At 36.2% G+C, this 17,395-nt stretch overlaps 1 protein-coding gene across 1 annotated transcript in view; it reads right to left on the minus strand.

Annotated features, from left to right (window-relative positions):
• Nucleotides 1-11,422, minus strand: part of FucTB (alpha-(1,3)-fucosyltransferase 10) — a 36,031-nt gene extending 24,609 nt beyond the window's left edge. Inside the window, exons 1-2 of the mRNA XM_083119902.1 lie at nt 10,942-11,422; nt 1,079-1,166 (exon numbers count right to left, since the gene is read on the minus strand). Of these exons, the coding sequence (XP_082976028.1) occupies nt 1,079-1,166; nt 10,942-11,034 (181 nt within the window). The 5' untranslated portion in view covers nt 11,035-11,422. The remainder of the gene's footprint in view (nt 1-1,078; nt 1,167-10,941) is intronic.
• Between the last annotated feature and the right edge of the window lie 5,973 nt (nt 11,423-17,395).

Raw genomic sequence — 17,395 nt, forward strand, 5'->3', positions numbered from 1 at the left:
CATGCCTCCTCTTACACACATGCGTCACTTCTGCGGGTCACCCATTCCACCGCCTATGCCTCTGTGCATTTAATCACGTATTCCTTTCTGGTTGAACTTCATTGTCACCAAGGTAGTAATTTAGTTACTTTACATTGTCTTTGTAAGACAATCCTGCCAATAAGAATGAATGGTGTTTTGATGAAATAGCTTTGGAAAGAAATATACAGTCCCTGCAAAACGTTTAGGAACAGGAGCACAAAAACTTTTTGCAGGGACTGTATATACATATATATTGTACATGGTGCTAAATACATGTGTACATTTTGCAGTAGGGGTGGTGATTGGATGGCCAGTTGCCTCCCCAATTTTTGCCTCGCACTAAGAGCACACTAGTATAGTTCACTCTGTGCCCAAGTATCAGCAGAACAAACAGAATCAACCTGCATTGTCTCCAGTTTGCGTCAAAGGTGGTAAGCATTACGCAAAACAGGTTAAAAATGGGTTGGGGGAAGATATTAAGTGAGGTGGCAAGGGTCCAAATTATTTTATCACATCAAGAAAAGAAAACTATAGAGAGGAAGCAACATGTGTGGTCATTATGTGGTAGCTGTAATCACCGAAATTGAAGCTAGAGGGAAGTAGAGGTATGTGGCAAAAGTGAGCTTCATTGCTTGTATGAAAATGATTGGATGTGATCCGAGACCAGTATCTAAATTCGTATGAATAATCTATAAACATATTTACAGACCCTACACATAGAAATATTTATGATTATTTCCTTGAAAAGCTATAATAACTCCCGACATATTTCAAGACCTGTGTACTCCTAAGAGCTTGAATGCCACAAGTGAGTTTCTAGAATTAACATTGGATTACAACAGTAAATAGGAAATTTCAATTTAACTGTAATTTAATATGATGCAGAAGCTTGTTTTCCCACAAGAATATCTAAACCAAAAGTACTGAGACTTCAAATATAAAAGTAAACCTTCAACCTTTCAATGAAAAGTAGGAAATTCTTTCTGATCTACTTGATAAGGTTCACTGCATAGTATATTATCATTACTTTCTAAATTATAAAGGAAAAGTACCTGACCTGATCGCACTGACACATTCTCAAATTCTGCATGTTTGTAGACATGTGCTTCTTCCAATGGAATTTCCAGCTTTTCCTCCATCATCAGCTGTAATATAAATTACATTCTTATTATTAACTTTAGACCTTCCCCTCTCTCTTGTATGTATATTATTCATATTCAATGTATATTCAAGGAAATATACATGAATGAAAGTGTATCCATCATTTTGAATAACCCTGTACTACCGCATTTCTCCACATTACGCTGGATATGAACAAAGATCTTGAATGAAACAAAAATGAAATGAGAAATACATTAGATATGATGCACAATGGAACTGTTGAAACATTTGTAGGTGTTATATGATCAATGGGAAGGTACCGAAAACATATTGTTTCGTGAAAAAAACCATATATCTTGTATTTCAGAGTGAAGGTAGGGGATCAGGATAAATCTTTTGCTCCACATAGTGCATGTAACACTTGTGTCGAGGGACTACATCATTGGTATGAAGGAAAATGGAAGGCAATGCCTTTCGCAATACCTCTGGTGTGCCACGAATAGAAAAATAATCATGATGATTGTTATTTTTGATTGTACCAAGTTACTGGTTTCAACAAAAAAAATAAAGGAATTAAATGCTCTGATCTGCCATCAGGTAGGTGTCCCATTCTGCATGGACCTGACCTGCTAGTGCCTGAACCACCAGAAAACGTAAGTGACAATGAATTTGAAATCAGTTCATCACATTCAAGCAGTGATGAAATGTATCCCGAAACAGAAGAGTTAGACACTTCACCGAAATTACTTACCCAACCTGAGTTGAATGATTTGGTATGAGACCTACAGCTCACAAAAGAAAAGAGGGGATTTCTTGATTGAAACTACATGAAAATAATATTTTAGCTCCTGGGGTTACATTTTCTTGTCATAAAAATCGTGACTAACATTTTCGGCAATAGTACTACACACAAGAAGGTCAACTGGTATTTTGTACCCATATCCCTAATATTGTGTAACAGTTAGGAGAGGAAGCTTATGATCCCAGTTCCTGGCATCTTTTTATCTACTGCAAATGAAGCCTTAAAGCCGTTTTACTATGCAATGGCAATAAATTATAGTCGTTTTCACGTTCAGAAGACACAATGGCCTCTTATGGACAATGCTTTTCTTATGGGAAATACGAGCACGCTGTTGTGAAATTTCTCGATTTACAAATTTAGCTTACGTAAAATCGGTACCTGCAGTTTTGCAGGAAATTTTGTAGAGAATACGATGGTGAGCACAAAAAAGTGGTAAGTTGTTTACATATTTTTAGATAAATTAAAAACGCAAATTTTCTGTGAAAACAAAATTTTTACATTGTTTTCATTCCTAACATTGAAACATGTCGTAAAATTGAAGCATTCATTATTACACTGTTTTCTAATTGTCATAGGTGATGGTGGTGCTCAGAATTTGTCAATACTTTAAAGCATATTCGCATTAAAAAATATTCAAATAAAGTATGTCGAGATTTTTTATATTCGTGCAGTAGAAAATGTCGTCACTGGCAATTTTTTGTTCTGTAATTCCAAGTAAAAGCTTCCAGCGACAAAGTTCTGAAGAAAATAATGAAATTATTTTTTATAACCACTCAAAGGTTCCCAGAAATATTACTTCCATGCATTTGGAGTTTCTTTTTAACTCGAACCGCGCGCGGAGTAAGGGGACGTTGTCTGGTCATCTTGAGCCGACTCACCGCAGCATTCCGCCTAATCACCACCAAGTTTTCGAGTTGTTATTTTATTTCCATTCAGTAAAAATATTAACGTCATTCAGTTTGTTATAATAGAATTGCAATTACTTTAATTTAATAATTGACAATTATTTCCAATGCTGCTGTTGTGAGCAACATTAGTGCTCTCGCAATACACGTTTTTGTTTACATTACTGTCGACATTAATACTGAAATGAAGATCACCTTTCAGTTTCCAACGTACACATAAATTCATAGACAATAATGAATTTAAATATATATATATGTAACACATTACCATATCTCAATGTTATTCTATGAAATAATTACAGAGAAAGGCGAATGAATATTAAATGTGCCTGTGTATTAAATTAAATCTAATGGGAAAATGACATGCTAATGAACTGTAATGTTCACAGTATAATATTAATATTAATAATTACATATAATTATCATTTTATATAAAATATGTAACACCTACATTGTGAAGGAAGCTCATCATTTCCCGGCGACATGAGCTAGCGCTGTATTGGCAACACTGTACGGTTTCTCCATAAGCGCCGTTGTGTCTTCTGAACGTGAAAACGACTTTAGCATCCATTCCTCTTGCACATTCTACATACCTAGCTGGTTCATGTGAAACACTGAAGTTAGAATGGGACAAAATAAAGTACCAGGAGCATCAGTGGAAAATTTGCGGTGACCTTAAAGTCATTGGCTTATTACTAGGACAACAGAGAGGATACATGAAATTTCCATGTTTTATGTGCGAGTGGGATAGTAGGACCAGAGGCAAACATTGGAATACTGTATATTGGCCTGAAACCAGGATCCAGAAATGATACAAAAGCAAGTCTTGTAGACTGTCAGAAAATTATCCTTCCCCCATTACACATAAAACTTGGAATTATGAAACAGTTTGTAAAGGCACTAAACAAAAGTGGCCCATGTTTCCAATATCTATTCATGAAATTTCCATTATCACAAGCTAGTCAGAGAAGGTGTATTTGATGAACCGCAAATTCGTAAGCTGATGATTTATGATAATTTCAACTAGACAATGAACAAAATTGAAGATGATGCATGGGAAGCATTCAAAGAAGTTGTGAAGAATTTCTTCTTAATATGAGGGATCCACTGTACAAAGAAATTTTGAAAAATATGTTGGACATATTCAAAGTGGTCGGTTGTAATAAATAAAAGCCTGAAGCTTCGTTTCCTGATGTCATATTTGATTACTTTTCTGAGAATTTAGATGTTCTCAGTTAAGAGTAAGTAAGAGGTTCCATCAAGACTTTAAAGAATTGGAGCTGCTTTATCCGAGATGCTGAAATGTACATAAGATGGCTGATTTCTGTTGATCTATTTTATGTGATGAGCCTACAAAAGAACACACGAGAAAATCATTTACACTTCAATTTCCACAGTAAAAGAAAAAGGGAAACCCAACACATCTAATATCCATTCTAATAGATAAGTCAGCTTTTAAAAAGTGTGTCAATTTCTACTTATGTTTCTTAATTTGGTTTGTTTGTGTATGACATTCTCGTACACATTTGATTACTGTTATTCCTTGCATTTAATGTTGAATATATAATTTATTTTATGTACACACATGTTACATAATAATTGTAACGATATTTCTTTATGTATTATGTTAATATATTATTAAAATTTATTGTATTTATCTTGCATTTGCAATTTCTACAGTATTTCTAAATGGGGGGTGGGGGGTTTGCTGCTATCAATTAACTGATATAATAATGAAATAACATATTGCGAAATAAACTGATGTATACAACAAAACAGAATACATTTTGGAAATCTGCATGTTGCAATTACTAAAAGTCACCTATTGAGGTTCATACCACAGAAAAAGTTTTCATTTGCAGGCTAGGGTATTTAATTAATTCTGTACTTGCAATCTCCCTGTTATGCACACCTGTTTCATTGTGTTATTCCTCCATTTCACTAATCAACATTCATCATGTTCATGATTAACCTAAAAAAAGTATGAAAGTGGCACAAAACAACCAAAGAAAGATGTGTCTATGTAGCAACAGAACATTGAAGGGCAAGGCCTGCCAAGTAACTTTCAACTGGTTGATGAATGATCAATGCATCCACTTCCCTTGCTGCTGTTTTCTTACTTTACACACACACACACACACACACACACACACACACACACACAAAAGTTTAGAGTGTTCTAGCACCTCTAAAGCTTGAACGACTTTTACATCATACTGAACCTTATTTTCACCTCCATTAAGTATGTTTGAAACAAACGACGGCAACACATTTTGACTTATACACTCAATAATTAGAAATATTACTTAGAAGAAGAAAAAAAGTAACGATTAGGTGTTGTTTCACCTTAGAAAAAAACAAACCAAGGCAGTCTTCATTTCCGTAAAAATACTTCACATGTAATGTTTCAACACTATATGAGGGTGTTCTTCAGGCTAAGAACTGAAAATTAAAATTGGCAGTTTCCATTGAGAGATATTGGTTTGAGGATTGGGGGAGACAAAGAAGAAGGAATTGCACATTCACACACTCAGACAAAAGTTCTCTTGTGTCCTAGTGGAAAATAGTTTTTGGTCTAGATTTATTATAGGCATATCATGCCTGTGTATTTCATTGCTTCCTTTCATCTTCTTGGTTAGTTCACCATGTAAGCTGAATACATCATTAAAATTTGACTGAATCCAATTGGCTACATTAAACCTAGAACACCAAACTTTCGTAAATTTTACGAAGCCACACAAACTATGTAGTTGTCCAGAGTGAACTGCTCTAGCTCGCACATCAACCCTGGTACCTTCCTAAAATGAGGTCCGTAACAGTTGAACAATCGTCTACCCTGCTTGTGTGCGTCTGTATGGGAGAGTCAATCATTATTCTTAAAAGGGTTTTGTGACAACGTAAGTTTCTCTCGTGATATATATGTGCACGTACGTTTTTTTTGTATATTTTTGTTCTAAATATTATAATGTATTTGTTGAAAGAAAGAACAGAAAATTATGGCAAGATAAGTTTGTTGTTAAGTCCAATCTTTTGTACAGAAAATCTAATTGGGAGTGTACCTACAGTTTAAAGTGGAATCCTAACTACTTTCCAGGGGGGAGCCATGCCCCCCAGCTTCCAGACACCCATGAAGGTTGTATCCTTTGTTGGAAATATTTTTTGGTAAAATATGAAGAAAAATACAGAATAATCTCTATTAAATTCATTCTGTTCATCATTTCAGTAACAACAATTGACCATGAAATTACATACACAATGATTGGTGTTAAATATATGGTAGTGGTAATCTTTATTGTCTTGTATTCAAGGAGTCCTGGACAAATTAGGTGTAACTTGGGGGACAGTTGCCCACCTAACAAATTTTCAGAATTATCAAGCTAATGGAACTTGAGTTAAGTTCCTGGGACCTGAGAAGCATTTCGCAAATGCAAGAGTAATTTAGCAAAGTAGTCTTGGGTTCTATTTTCATGGGGTAGAACACTTTTTGATTCTGCACCCCCCCCCTGCAAAGTTATACCCAAGTTTGATTCAGATCCCCAACTAGATTTCTGGGGTTGGGTGTCATAATCGCACTTCAGAAACTGTAGGCACAGTCCCGATTAGCTGTTCAGACCATATAGCGGACTTGGGCTTTTCTTTCTGTCAAGATACAAATTTAAATTGGCAATTATTAAAAAGTTTTTTTGGTGTGTGTCTTCTTTTTACGTAAAATGAACTGTGTAGTTTACCATATAAAGTTGTAGAGGTACCCCCTGCAAAGCATTATCTCATGCTGTCTCTAGACAGTCAGTAGAATTCCCCCCCCCCCCCCCTGGAAATTTGTTAAATACCACAGGTTCTCAGGATGATCAACCATAGCTTTAGTGGAAAAGTGAAAAGAGTGCTCGGTAAACTTGAAGGCTCTATGAAAGTACAACAGGGTGTCCATCAAAATAACAAATCCAGAATTCTTGCCTTTTTGCTGACCTTTCTCCCCCCCCCCCCCTTTTCATAACATTTCTTTAACCCGCGATCAGTCGCGAGTGACCACCGCACTCAATTTAAATTTTAATGAAGTGCCATTTTAACAGTATTTAAAGTTTTGGCCTGTGGTGCTCTGTAGCTGACGTTTAGAGTTTCACAAGCAACCTGATCACATTTTTATGAGATGACATAAACGGAATTATTAGAGAGACCATTGTTGTGGAAATTGTGTTGTCAGAGTGAGCGCAGAGCTCTAACGCAACCAATTACATTGTATATTTTTTTTATTTACATTTGTGCATTATTTAGTCAATGGGTCTATCTTGTTTCTAGTGAGTTTCCGTACCTATATGTTCTTGCCGCGAATAGAAAATTTGAAAAGTGTCGTAGTGATTTTATATCAGATTTATGGAGATCAGATGGAACTACCTCAGAGGAACATGCACTTTTTGTTAACGGTGAGACTTGTTGGCTTTGTAAACAACGCTGTTTGAAAACAAATAAACATTTTGGAACAGTGGCAGTGTCAGTGTCACAGGGAAGGCAAGGAGAGGCAGCACATGGCATGGAATCAGTGGAAAAATATTTGGCACAATTGTTCAGAACATGAGGTGCATCTTCATTTGTGCATAATTTCGATAAAATACCAATAGCTGACGTTTGCCATGTTCCATAATAAAAACAGAAGAGCAGAACCTTGGAGAATAGAAAGAGGAAAAGTTACACGTATCACCAGAAAGTAAAATTTATACAGAAAATGGACGATAATCCACATAAAACTTACGAATCCAACTTTTACATTCGTTAATTTACCACTTTATGACAGAAATAACCTGTATTACATACACCTTGTTCCTCAAAGTAGATACAATTACAGTATTTTAATAATGATATGACATGGGATGTAAATTTGATTTGTAAGTAATACTGTTTTACGTATTATTTTCTCTTGACCTATCCCATATCATAGTGCTATTTGTACATAGGCTATATGATGAAGTGGATGGAAATAAATAAATCTAATCTAAATCTACACCTTGACATATATATAACTCAGGTTCAACTGCATCTCCTAAGCTGTTCGGAGAACAATGCCAAGGAATCCAAAAAGAAAGAAAAGGATAATGGGGTAACGATTCAGATTGTTTTATGATTTCTCCTAGCACAAAGACTAATTATCGTAAAATTTTGGAAATCATTGTTACACAAAATTTGAACCTTCCTTAAAGTGATGAGCACTGTTTGGATTTGAAAAAAGTTATTTGTGTTAAAAAAATAAAATAAAAAAAAAACTTGAAAATGACCTTACGCACTTCTCACAGACAAGATATTCTCCGCGTCGACAAGCAACAGTAAATATCATAGAAAAGTGGGAATGAATGCAGAAGTAGTAAATCGGAACCTTAGTAGAATGCATTTAGGGACTTTATTTTAATGCTAAGGGAACCAAACCTAACCTGCCTAACCTAACCACGAAAGCATATATTGAACAAAACCTTAAGTAATCGCTAAAACTCCACAGTATGTGTTAACAGACGTACATCGAAATATAACCATGTAAAAATTGCATTCGTAGCATGATGAAATCGGAATAAAACAAAAGGAACTTGGGCTGGGAGTCCCATATACCGGACCAATTAATCGTTATTTTAATTACGAATACTGGCCCTTACCAGAAAAATGGAAAAAATGTACAACAGAAAGGTCGCTATGCAGTACTTTCACAATTTACTTTTCTGAGAGCAAATTGACAATATAGAGAAAGTCTCCAATTTTGTTAATTTTTGGTATACTAACAAATTTTGGCCTCCTAATCACGAATCTGTTGTAAGAAACCAGGGATCACGTCTGGAAATTTGAAAAAAAAGGCGATTGAATTTTATATATATATATATATATATATATATATATATATATGTGTGTGTGTGTGTGTGTGTGTGTGTGTGTGTATATATGCGTAGTTTTACGAACGAAAATGTAATCTCCTGTCATTGTTTCCAAACACGCCTTTGTTTTACAAGAAAATGGTTTATGATGTTCAATTTTACTACGAACCCTATTTTTTCGATCAATTTAGGGGAGAATTGAATGCTAATGGAAGCTAACCTAACAGGCCTAACCTAACCTCGTGTGAATGTTTTTGGGGCTAACATCAATAGTTTGTGGGGCTACCCGTGGATGGTTTTTGGGGCTAACATCAATGGTTTGTGGGGCTACTCATGGATGGTTTTTGGGGCTAACGTCAATGATATGTGGGGCTACCCGTGGATGGTTCTTGGGGTTAAAGAACAATGTTTCATCAAAATGTACAATTTCCAGACGTGACTCCCGGTTTTTTACAAGAGATTCGTGATTAGGAGGCCAACCAAAAATTAACAAAATTACAGACTTTCTCTATATTGTCAATTCTTACCCTTTTCTGCACTGGTAAAATTTCATTAACCGCCAAACGTCTGAAATTCCTTTATTTTCTTCTTATTCACATTGATACTTACGTATTCTGCATTCCTAAGGATTCTTCAAGGTGGCATTTCGTCTTTTTCACGCAAATAATCTCAACTTTTGACATATTGAGTAATTCTAGTTTGTTCATTTTCGCTTGTGTTACACGCAATATGGCTGAGAAATCTTGACTAGCGTTGTCCATGATCAGTGGTTATGCAGTGTTGCATTCTTCATCGAAAAATACCTACTTTCGTGTTACTGATTTTGTATTTTTTTTCCAGGTTCAAAAACCCCACGAACCATTCACGGATAGCCCCACGGGTTACTATACATGAGACACCTATCAATGATATATTTTGCAAATTTCTTCAAATTTACAGGAGAAACTACTTACTGAAATCACTTTCTGTATCATTGTCGAGGTTCTTCGAGGTATTTTCTTTCGCAGAAACTAAAAACTTCACCATAGAATGCTGCAGAACAATAAATAATCAGTTTTTACATAAGGAACTTGCATCTTCTGCAACATTAGGCCGTTGTTTCCATTATGTACGTGCAGATGGCGCGAGCATTGAAAGTCACCCGGTCTTGACAGTGTTTCCAAATGTGCCTTTTTTTTACGAGATTTTTTTTTAACTATGCTTACCTAACCTAACCTTGCTGGAAATGAGCCGTGGGGCTATCGTGAATGGTTTTTGGGGCTATCCGTCAATGGTTCGTGGGGCTATCGTGGATGGTTCGTGGGGCTATCGTGGATGGTTTTTGGGGCTATCGTGAATGGTTTTTGGGGCTATCCGTCAATGGTTCATGGGGCTATCGTGGATGGTTTTTGGGGCTATCGTGAATGGTTTTTGGGGCTATCCGTCAATGGTTTATGATGACATAATAAACACGAAAGTAGGTATTTTTGGGTGAAGAAGGTTGAAACACTGCATACCCACTCCAAATCGACAAAACACAAGCACGACTGCACGCCCTATTGTCTGTTACCCACGCATAACAAGGAAGACAAATAATGACTTGTAATATGAAAAGTTGACACTATTTTATGGAAAAAGGCATAACTTCACCTTAAAGAATTTTCCGCAATGCAGAATATGTAAGTATCAATGCTAAAATTAAGGAAATAAATGAGTGAAAGGTGTTCGGGCCTTATCAGACAAGTACCTAGTAAAGTGTTACCGCCCCACGAACCATGCACGGTACGGTTAGGTTAGGTTCGGTTAGGCAAACATAGGTAAAAATTGTAATCTTCAAAATTTTCATGTTCTTGGAAAACAACGGTGTGGTTGAAAACACTGACCGGGGGTTACATTATCGAACGAACGCAACATTTGATTCACGTAGTGGAAGGACAGAGGCAACAGCTTTCGTGTATCGGAGAGACATAAATGTTGAAAAATACATAATTTACCGGCAAAATACATTAAGCGAGGGGAAAAACACTTCAGAAACCTTCGTGAAGTATACAGAAACTCATTTCGGTAAGTAATTTCTCCTGCAAAATTGAAAAAATACGTTTTGCGGATACGAAAATTTTAGCGTTTCTTTATACAACATATTTGCAGAAGATGCAATTCAACATACAAGGGTATCAATATACGCTTTATAAAACAACTTATTTCTAACTTCATTGACCCTGTACAGCACTCTGTCCGTGTACTGGTACTTACAATAAACATGTTAAGCCGGTTTCGAACTTACCTCTAGAACTAAATATAAAAATACAACGGCGATCGACATTACGAGAAGTGTGATGCATAGAATTCGCAATTTTATATTCAAAATAGCATTCATTTTGAAAAAGGAATATTCCAGAGCACAGAATACATATCCTACTTCTGTAGCTACTAGTGTTGCCACAATACACGCGTTCCTGAACACTTTCTTCCTCCTCCTTGGTAATAAAAAATGTCCTTCGCAATTAATATTAACACAGAAACACACAACACAAAATTAGTGGACCTGTTGCCCAGTAAAAATAGGTCATTAGCTCCACAGAACAGGAGCGTCGCCACTTAAAATAGACTCAGCCCACTCAAATAGAATGAAGCCATGATAAATAAATAGTACAGGGTGATCGAAAAGTCCCCGAACCCAACCTTCATTTTTTTTTCGGCGGTCGTTATTATGATAATGTCAAAATTTCTGGGCCGAGTCTGCTGCCACGCACGTGTCAGCAGTAACAATAAGTGTCAAAGTTGCTGCTGCCACGTAATTCTTAAGCCCCTATCACACGGAACTGGATTTCTAGTTGGAATCAGGGTTGGCATGTTTAAAACAAAAGTGTTTAAAACACTTTGTTTTAAAAGTTTAAAACACACGGCTTTGTTTTTTTTACAAGTGTTTAAAACACATTTTGGTGGTAGATATTTTATAGTCTGTGATAATTTTTTTGTTTGGCAACCCTTTTTTTCATTGAATCTGTGTCAATTAATCCGTTCTTTACAGGTCTCACTTATCGCACAACACTTGAGCAACCTTATGTTCTGACGTCACGGGAGAAAGCTTTATAATTTTAGGCTAAATGCCTATGTTGTTAGGTTAGGCAGGCTAGCAATGTATGCACAAGGTAGCAAGATTGTTGTGCGACAAGAAAGACCCGTGCTTTACTGTAGAAATCGAAACCTCTCAGTTCCTTGTTTCGTATCGTCCTGTAAGTTTGAGACTGGTGGAAGCTTGAAATGGAAACTAATATCTAAATACACAATGCGTGATTTTGATCGTGACGTGATTTTTTTTCTTTTGCGATACGATTCATTGGTTTGTATAACTGAATGAAGCGCAGATGCTTACTTTTGGAAACATAATTTTGTACTTTGAAAAAAATCATCTGGAGAATCTATTATGACACTGCAGGTTGTTTTCTGCTATATAAACTGTTCAGGCAGCAGGAAATATTTCACCGTGATTTTTTCAGGACGAGGATAGGAATTCTATAATATTTAGTTTCTTGAAATTTAGATGAATATAAATCCTAACTTACTTCAGTAGTGACGGAAAAGGGGGGGCTATTACCCACAACTTTTGTCCCTGCAGTCACGGCCGCCGACTTGTCAAAATTATTGGGGGGGCTCTGATCACTGAAATAAATTATTGAATGACTCACTCTCTCCCTTTTTTAAGTTTTGGCCACAGTGTTCGGAATCTCATAAAAGTCCGATCCGGACTTCGGGAAATCATTTCCCGAATTTTCGGGATCCCGTGGAGTCAGGAAATACCGAATGCTCATTTGAAAATGTCGTTATTTCTCGACGTTTTCTGCATTGTCAATTTCTGGAACTTACCGTAAATTGTTAGTTTTTAATCCAGAAATCACTTAAAGTGAAAATGACGTGTATAATTCGAGATTTTCAGAGCTTCGGGAAATTTTGAACATTTCCCGACTCAGTAGGGAAATTGAAAATTTTTCCCGTCCCGCACACCCCTAATAAAAGCCCATGAATTCCTCAAAAATGTCATTTTTTTATTCACAGTTCGAATGCAGAATATTAATTGTCCACGGTTGGATATGTCACAAGTTTCGTCAACCATAATAGCAAAATATTCCCGACTTTTATTATCTGCTACCACGGAGCGCAAAACAGATTTCCCTAATATATCAATGATCTCGTTCTGAATGTCATGCGAGAGCCATTTGTAGCCCGAACGTCCCATCCACTACCCTAGTTCATGCACATCGTCTTTTGAAACTCATGCTTAGTAAAAATTTTAACAATACTCATAATTACATACTTAGTATATACTAGTAATAAATCATGCGTTTTGCTGTCTCTGGTCATAGCCTCCCCAAAGTTGATGGTTTAGCGGTTTTAGTCCACCAAAGTTGATGGTGTAGAAAATTTTAAATGTGTATTAAAAGTTAAGTTCATGTGGCACAGTTCAGAGTAAACTTTACAAGAGAAGCAAAATAATACATTAGATCCTCTTAAGCAAAATTATTTGGGTGGCTCTGCCCCACATTGTTAATATTAGGGGGCTCGACCCCCCCCCTTAAGCCCCATGGAGTCGGCGCCTATACCTGCAGTAGAGGTGTGCGAGATCCCGAAAAGTCGGGACCGGGATCGGGAAAGAAAATTTCCGTCCCGATCCTGACTTTCCGACGTTTTGGGATCCCAAGCAGTCTGGAAATTCCGAATGGTCATTTTCAAACGTCGTCAATTCTAGACATTCTCTGCATTGTGGTTTTGTACCAGAAGTGCAAAAACAAGCACTTAAGATGGAAATTACATGTAGAATTCGAGATTTCAAGAGCTTTGGGAAATTTCGAACACATCCCGTCCCGAAAATTTTCCGACTTTTTCGGGAAATTGAGAATTTTCCCCGTCCCGACCCAAAAAATTCTGTACCCCACACCCCTACCCTGCAGTATGGTAAACCTTATCTCCAAAGGTAAATAAACTGTCCTTGTCGCCATTGTAATCATAAAAATGAGTATTTTTTCTCTTTAACGACTTTAACTATAATTTACTGGGAAAAGGTTGAATTTGTTTTAAACATGTTTTTTTAAACTCATGTTTAAAACTATGTTTAAAACAAAATAAACATGTTTTAAACAAAAAAAACAGTTTGTTTTGTTCTTTTTTAAAAAAAAACACAAATTTTGCCAACCCTGGGAGCTTATTATTGAAAGTCAACACCTAGCTCACGAGTGAGTTTTCTCGTTCGGTAGCCAAGTCGGTCGCCAGCCGAAAAGCGAATTATTGAAAGTAAACGAGTTGAGCAGCTAACGGATTCGGGGTCTCGAGTTGCATGGGAGTGAATTCGCGATTAAAATTAACCGATATGCCATCTGCCGGGATTTTCAGGAAGTACTCTAAGTAGGATACGTTGTATTGAAGTCGTTTAAAGCATGGTGAATATGCGAGAAAGTAAGGTCTACTGTTCAGGTTTTTTTTTTTGTTTTTCTTTGCTCTAAATAGTTTTATGGGTCAGAACAAATTAAAAGTTTTCATGTGTTTCCACCCCGTGGAATCAACAAAATGAAATTTGTTAATAAATCAGGGAAAACGTAATTGACAGAATATTGGTATGGGGGATATAACACTGTAATTCGGCAAGAAATTTACGAAGAATGCACGAGTCTACTTACTTTATTTATCGAGAGATAAATATATATTTCCATGAAAGTAAAGTTTTAAATTGTACTTTATAAATAAAGCTTTCTTTTTCCGAAAAATCATGAAGCGTCTTAACCAATGCGTCCATGTATTACCGGTGTTACGTATGTGTGAAATTTGGAACAGGTGCAAGTCGATTAAGAGGGAAGATGAAAATAGTTTGAGAATGAATTAATGTCAAATGTAACCAGAAAAAAAGTGGATATGCTAATGTTACTGTTTCATTCAGTACGGTGTCCTTTTTCAGTGAGTATAGCCTGGTCATGAAATCGTGAATATTATTATTAAACCAGCCTTTCTCTTTCGAGAAAGAACTGCAACGATATGTTCGCAATTTTCTCCTGTCCCAGCTTTTCAAGTACAGGTCAATTTCAATTCCTTTATTTTCATATAATTTCCGAGAACCCCAGTTACATGACGTGTAGATGATACAGCACTGCTTTGGACAACCAGTGCGTATACATAGTTTCGTCTGCATTTTCCGTGTTATTTTTGCCTATCATAATTAAATGCTTCGTTCTCAGTACAGCTTCACGTTTGTTAGAGTACCTGGAATTCACATCGCATTCGAAATATTTAAAAATAATGCGTAATTTAAACGTTTTCTACCATACCAGTCATGACAACACGCTGCTCTTTTGTACTACTGCTGAATGTAAACAAAGATCTATCCTACTTAGAGCGGCCATATTGGAAGCGACACTAGCGCTCAGGTGGTAATTTTAATCGCGAATTGTTGGCTGGCAAGAGAGGCTACTGTACCATCAGCCAATGGCGTTGCGACTTTTTCCATCTCGGTCATGCACAGCTGATCGCGGACAATTTTGTTTCGTCTGCAATGAAATACAGAATGAAATGTATCGATACTATTTTTCACGTATGATCTTAATGCACGGATGTGTTAAGTGTAAAATGTGGGTGACATCGCTTACAATTAATGACCGTGCTGTGCTATCTGGAAATAGCAGTAAAACTCTTCCACGGTTGACAAAGATATGAAGAATAAGTGAAGTTCTGTTGCTGCGTAAAGGCAAGTATCCATTCTATTTTAATATAAAAATAATTATTGTATTTGTTGAATGGAAATCACAGTTATGAGTTTATTAAAACCGTATGCACCATTCATAAGCAAGGATGTCTTCGATCTAATCTAATTTAAATTGTTGCGAACATGCGAAATTGTGCGAAGACGCACAATCTAATAAAACGGTGCCTAGTGGTGAAAAAGTTTAGTTTGGTACACAAAAGTTAATCAGGTCTGGATGTTGTGTTACTCACAGACCTCATTTCTATTATTGCTCGACACAAAAATACTCCAAGCAGAAAGTAACCACAAAAAAATACAACTTGTGCTTATGTGTGTCTGTATTTTGCTTCTTTTCTATTTTAAGCCACTTTTCTTCATTTTTAGCCTAATTTTGTTATTCTACTGTGAAAGCTTGTATTACGTACTATGAATCTCCACCTGTATTTAAGAATGATTTTCATTATTGTTACTGTGTTTTACCAATTTTCCAATTCCATTGTTATAATGATACACATTATTTTCTACTTGAATCGAATTCCGTACATCACTATAAGCACATGTTGAACATGTTTCATTATTATTTAACTCGTTTTTATGTGCAGATCGATTTTTCAACATGTTTCTGTAGGCTTACATCAGTAGGTTAGGGTTGGTGCCCTTAGCGTTATAATTATACTCCTATGTGCATACACATACAGGTAATTTTACATTTTAAGTGGGTTTGGATACTTTAACATTTCCACATGTTCCTTGATGTGCTACACAAATATATAACATTTTTCATACATCAGTGATTTGTGGCAGAGTAGCCTGCACAAGCTACTTTTCACAACAATTCCTCATGAATTAATGCATTCTTCATATTTAAAATGTACAAATTAGTTTCTCGGTAAGAGTTTAGTATATCGGAGACATATGGTTCGTACTTACCAATTGTGTATTGCGGAACATAGTTCAAGGTGCCATTATGCTTTTTACACGAAAAGAAAAAAAATATATTTTCACATACAGAGTACTTCTTTTGATTCATTTCTTCGCTTTCGTAACACACAATATGGCGGGGTGAGGTTGACTACTGTAGTGGGTATACAGTGTTTCCAACCTTCTTCACCAAAAATACCTACTGTCATGTTTGTCACTTGTGCAAATTGTACATTATGCACGGGTAGCTGACGGATAGGCACACGAACCATTTCCTATAAGGTTAGGTTTGGTTAGGTTAGGCAAGCATATTTAAAAAAAAGGGGATTGGAAACACTGACAGGGGCTTACGTTATCAAACGTACGCAGCATCCTGTTGTCGTAGGGCAAGCAAATGAAAGCAATGGCAATTGTGCGTCGGTGAGATATCTCTCTTAAAAATACATGATTTCTTGCTCAAATATATTCCACGATGAAAGAAAATACCTTGACGAACATTGTAAACCTTGGAAAAACTCATTTCCGTAAGTAGTTTCTTCTGTAAAATTGAAGAAATGTGTCTCCGATATACTAAACTGTTACCAGTTTCTCTAAATTTACTTTCAGTATTCTAAATGTATTTCTTATCTTTCTGTAGAACTTGCAAATTTCATTACCATGTTGGCTAGTGTATTACTTCAGATAGTTATGTATATATTTTTCATTCTAATTCGTTTCATTTTTCTTTCAGCGTTTCAGATTAAGCATTCCCAGAACTCCAATTGAAAGAGGATGGGGAAGTAACATATGGCTTGTGTTTGTGTATGGCTGGTATTGGAGAGGTCTCATCTTGCTGCAATCATCTTCATGCTTGAACCTGGTGTACAATAAAGGGATAATTTATCATGCATTGAAAAAGAAAATGCATGGCTGCTTCCTCATATGTAAACACTACTAACCATTTCAATAAGTATCATGGACTTCGTTGCTTCCGTGCAGAAGAAAAGAAGGTTGGACATGACAAGTGATACCGAAATCACCGATGAAATATCAGTCTCTTGTAAACATTCCGAAACCTACAAAAGACTAGTGAGATGTATTTCTTCAAAAT

Source organism: Lepisma saccharinum, chromosome 3 (genome assembly GCF_977018435.1).
Source record: "Lepisma saccharinum chromosome 3, izLepSacc3.1, whole genome shotgun sequence".
Classification (NCBI taxonomy): Eukaryota; Metazoa; Arthropoda; class Insecta; order Zygentoma; family Lepismatidae; genus Lepisma; species Lepisma saccharinum.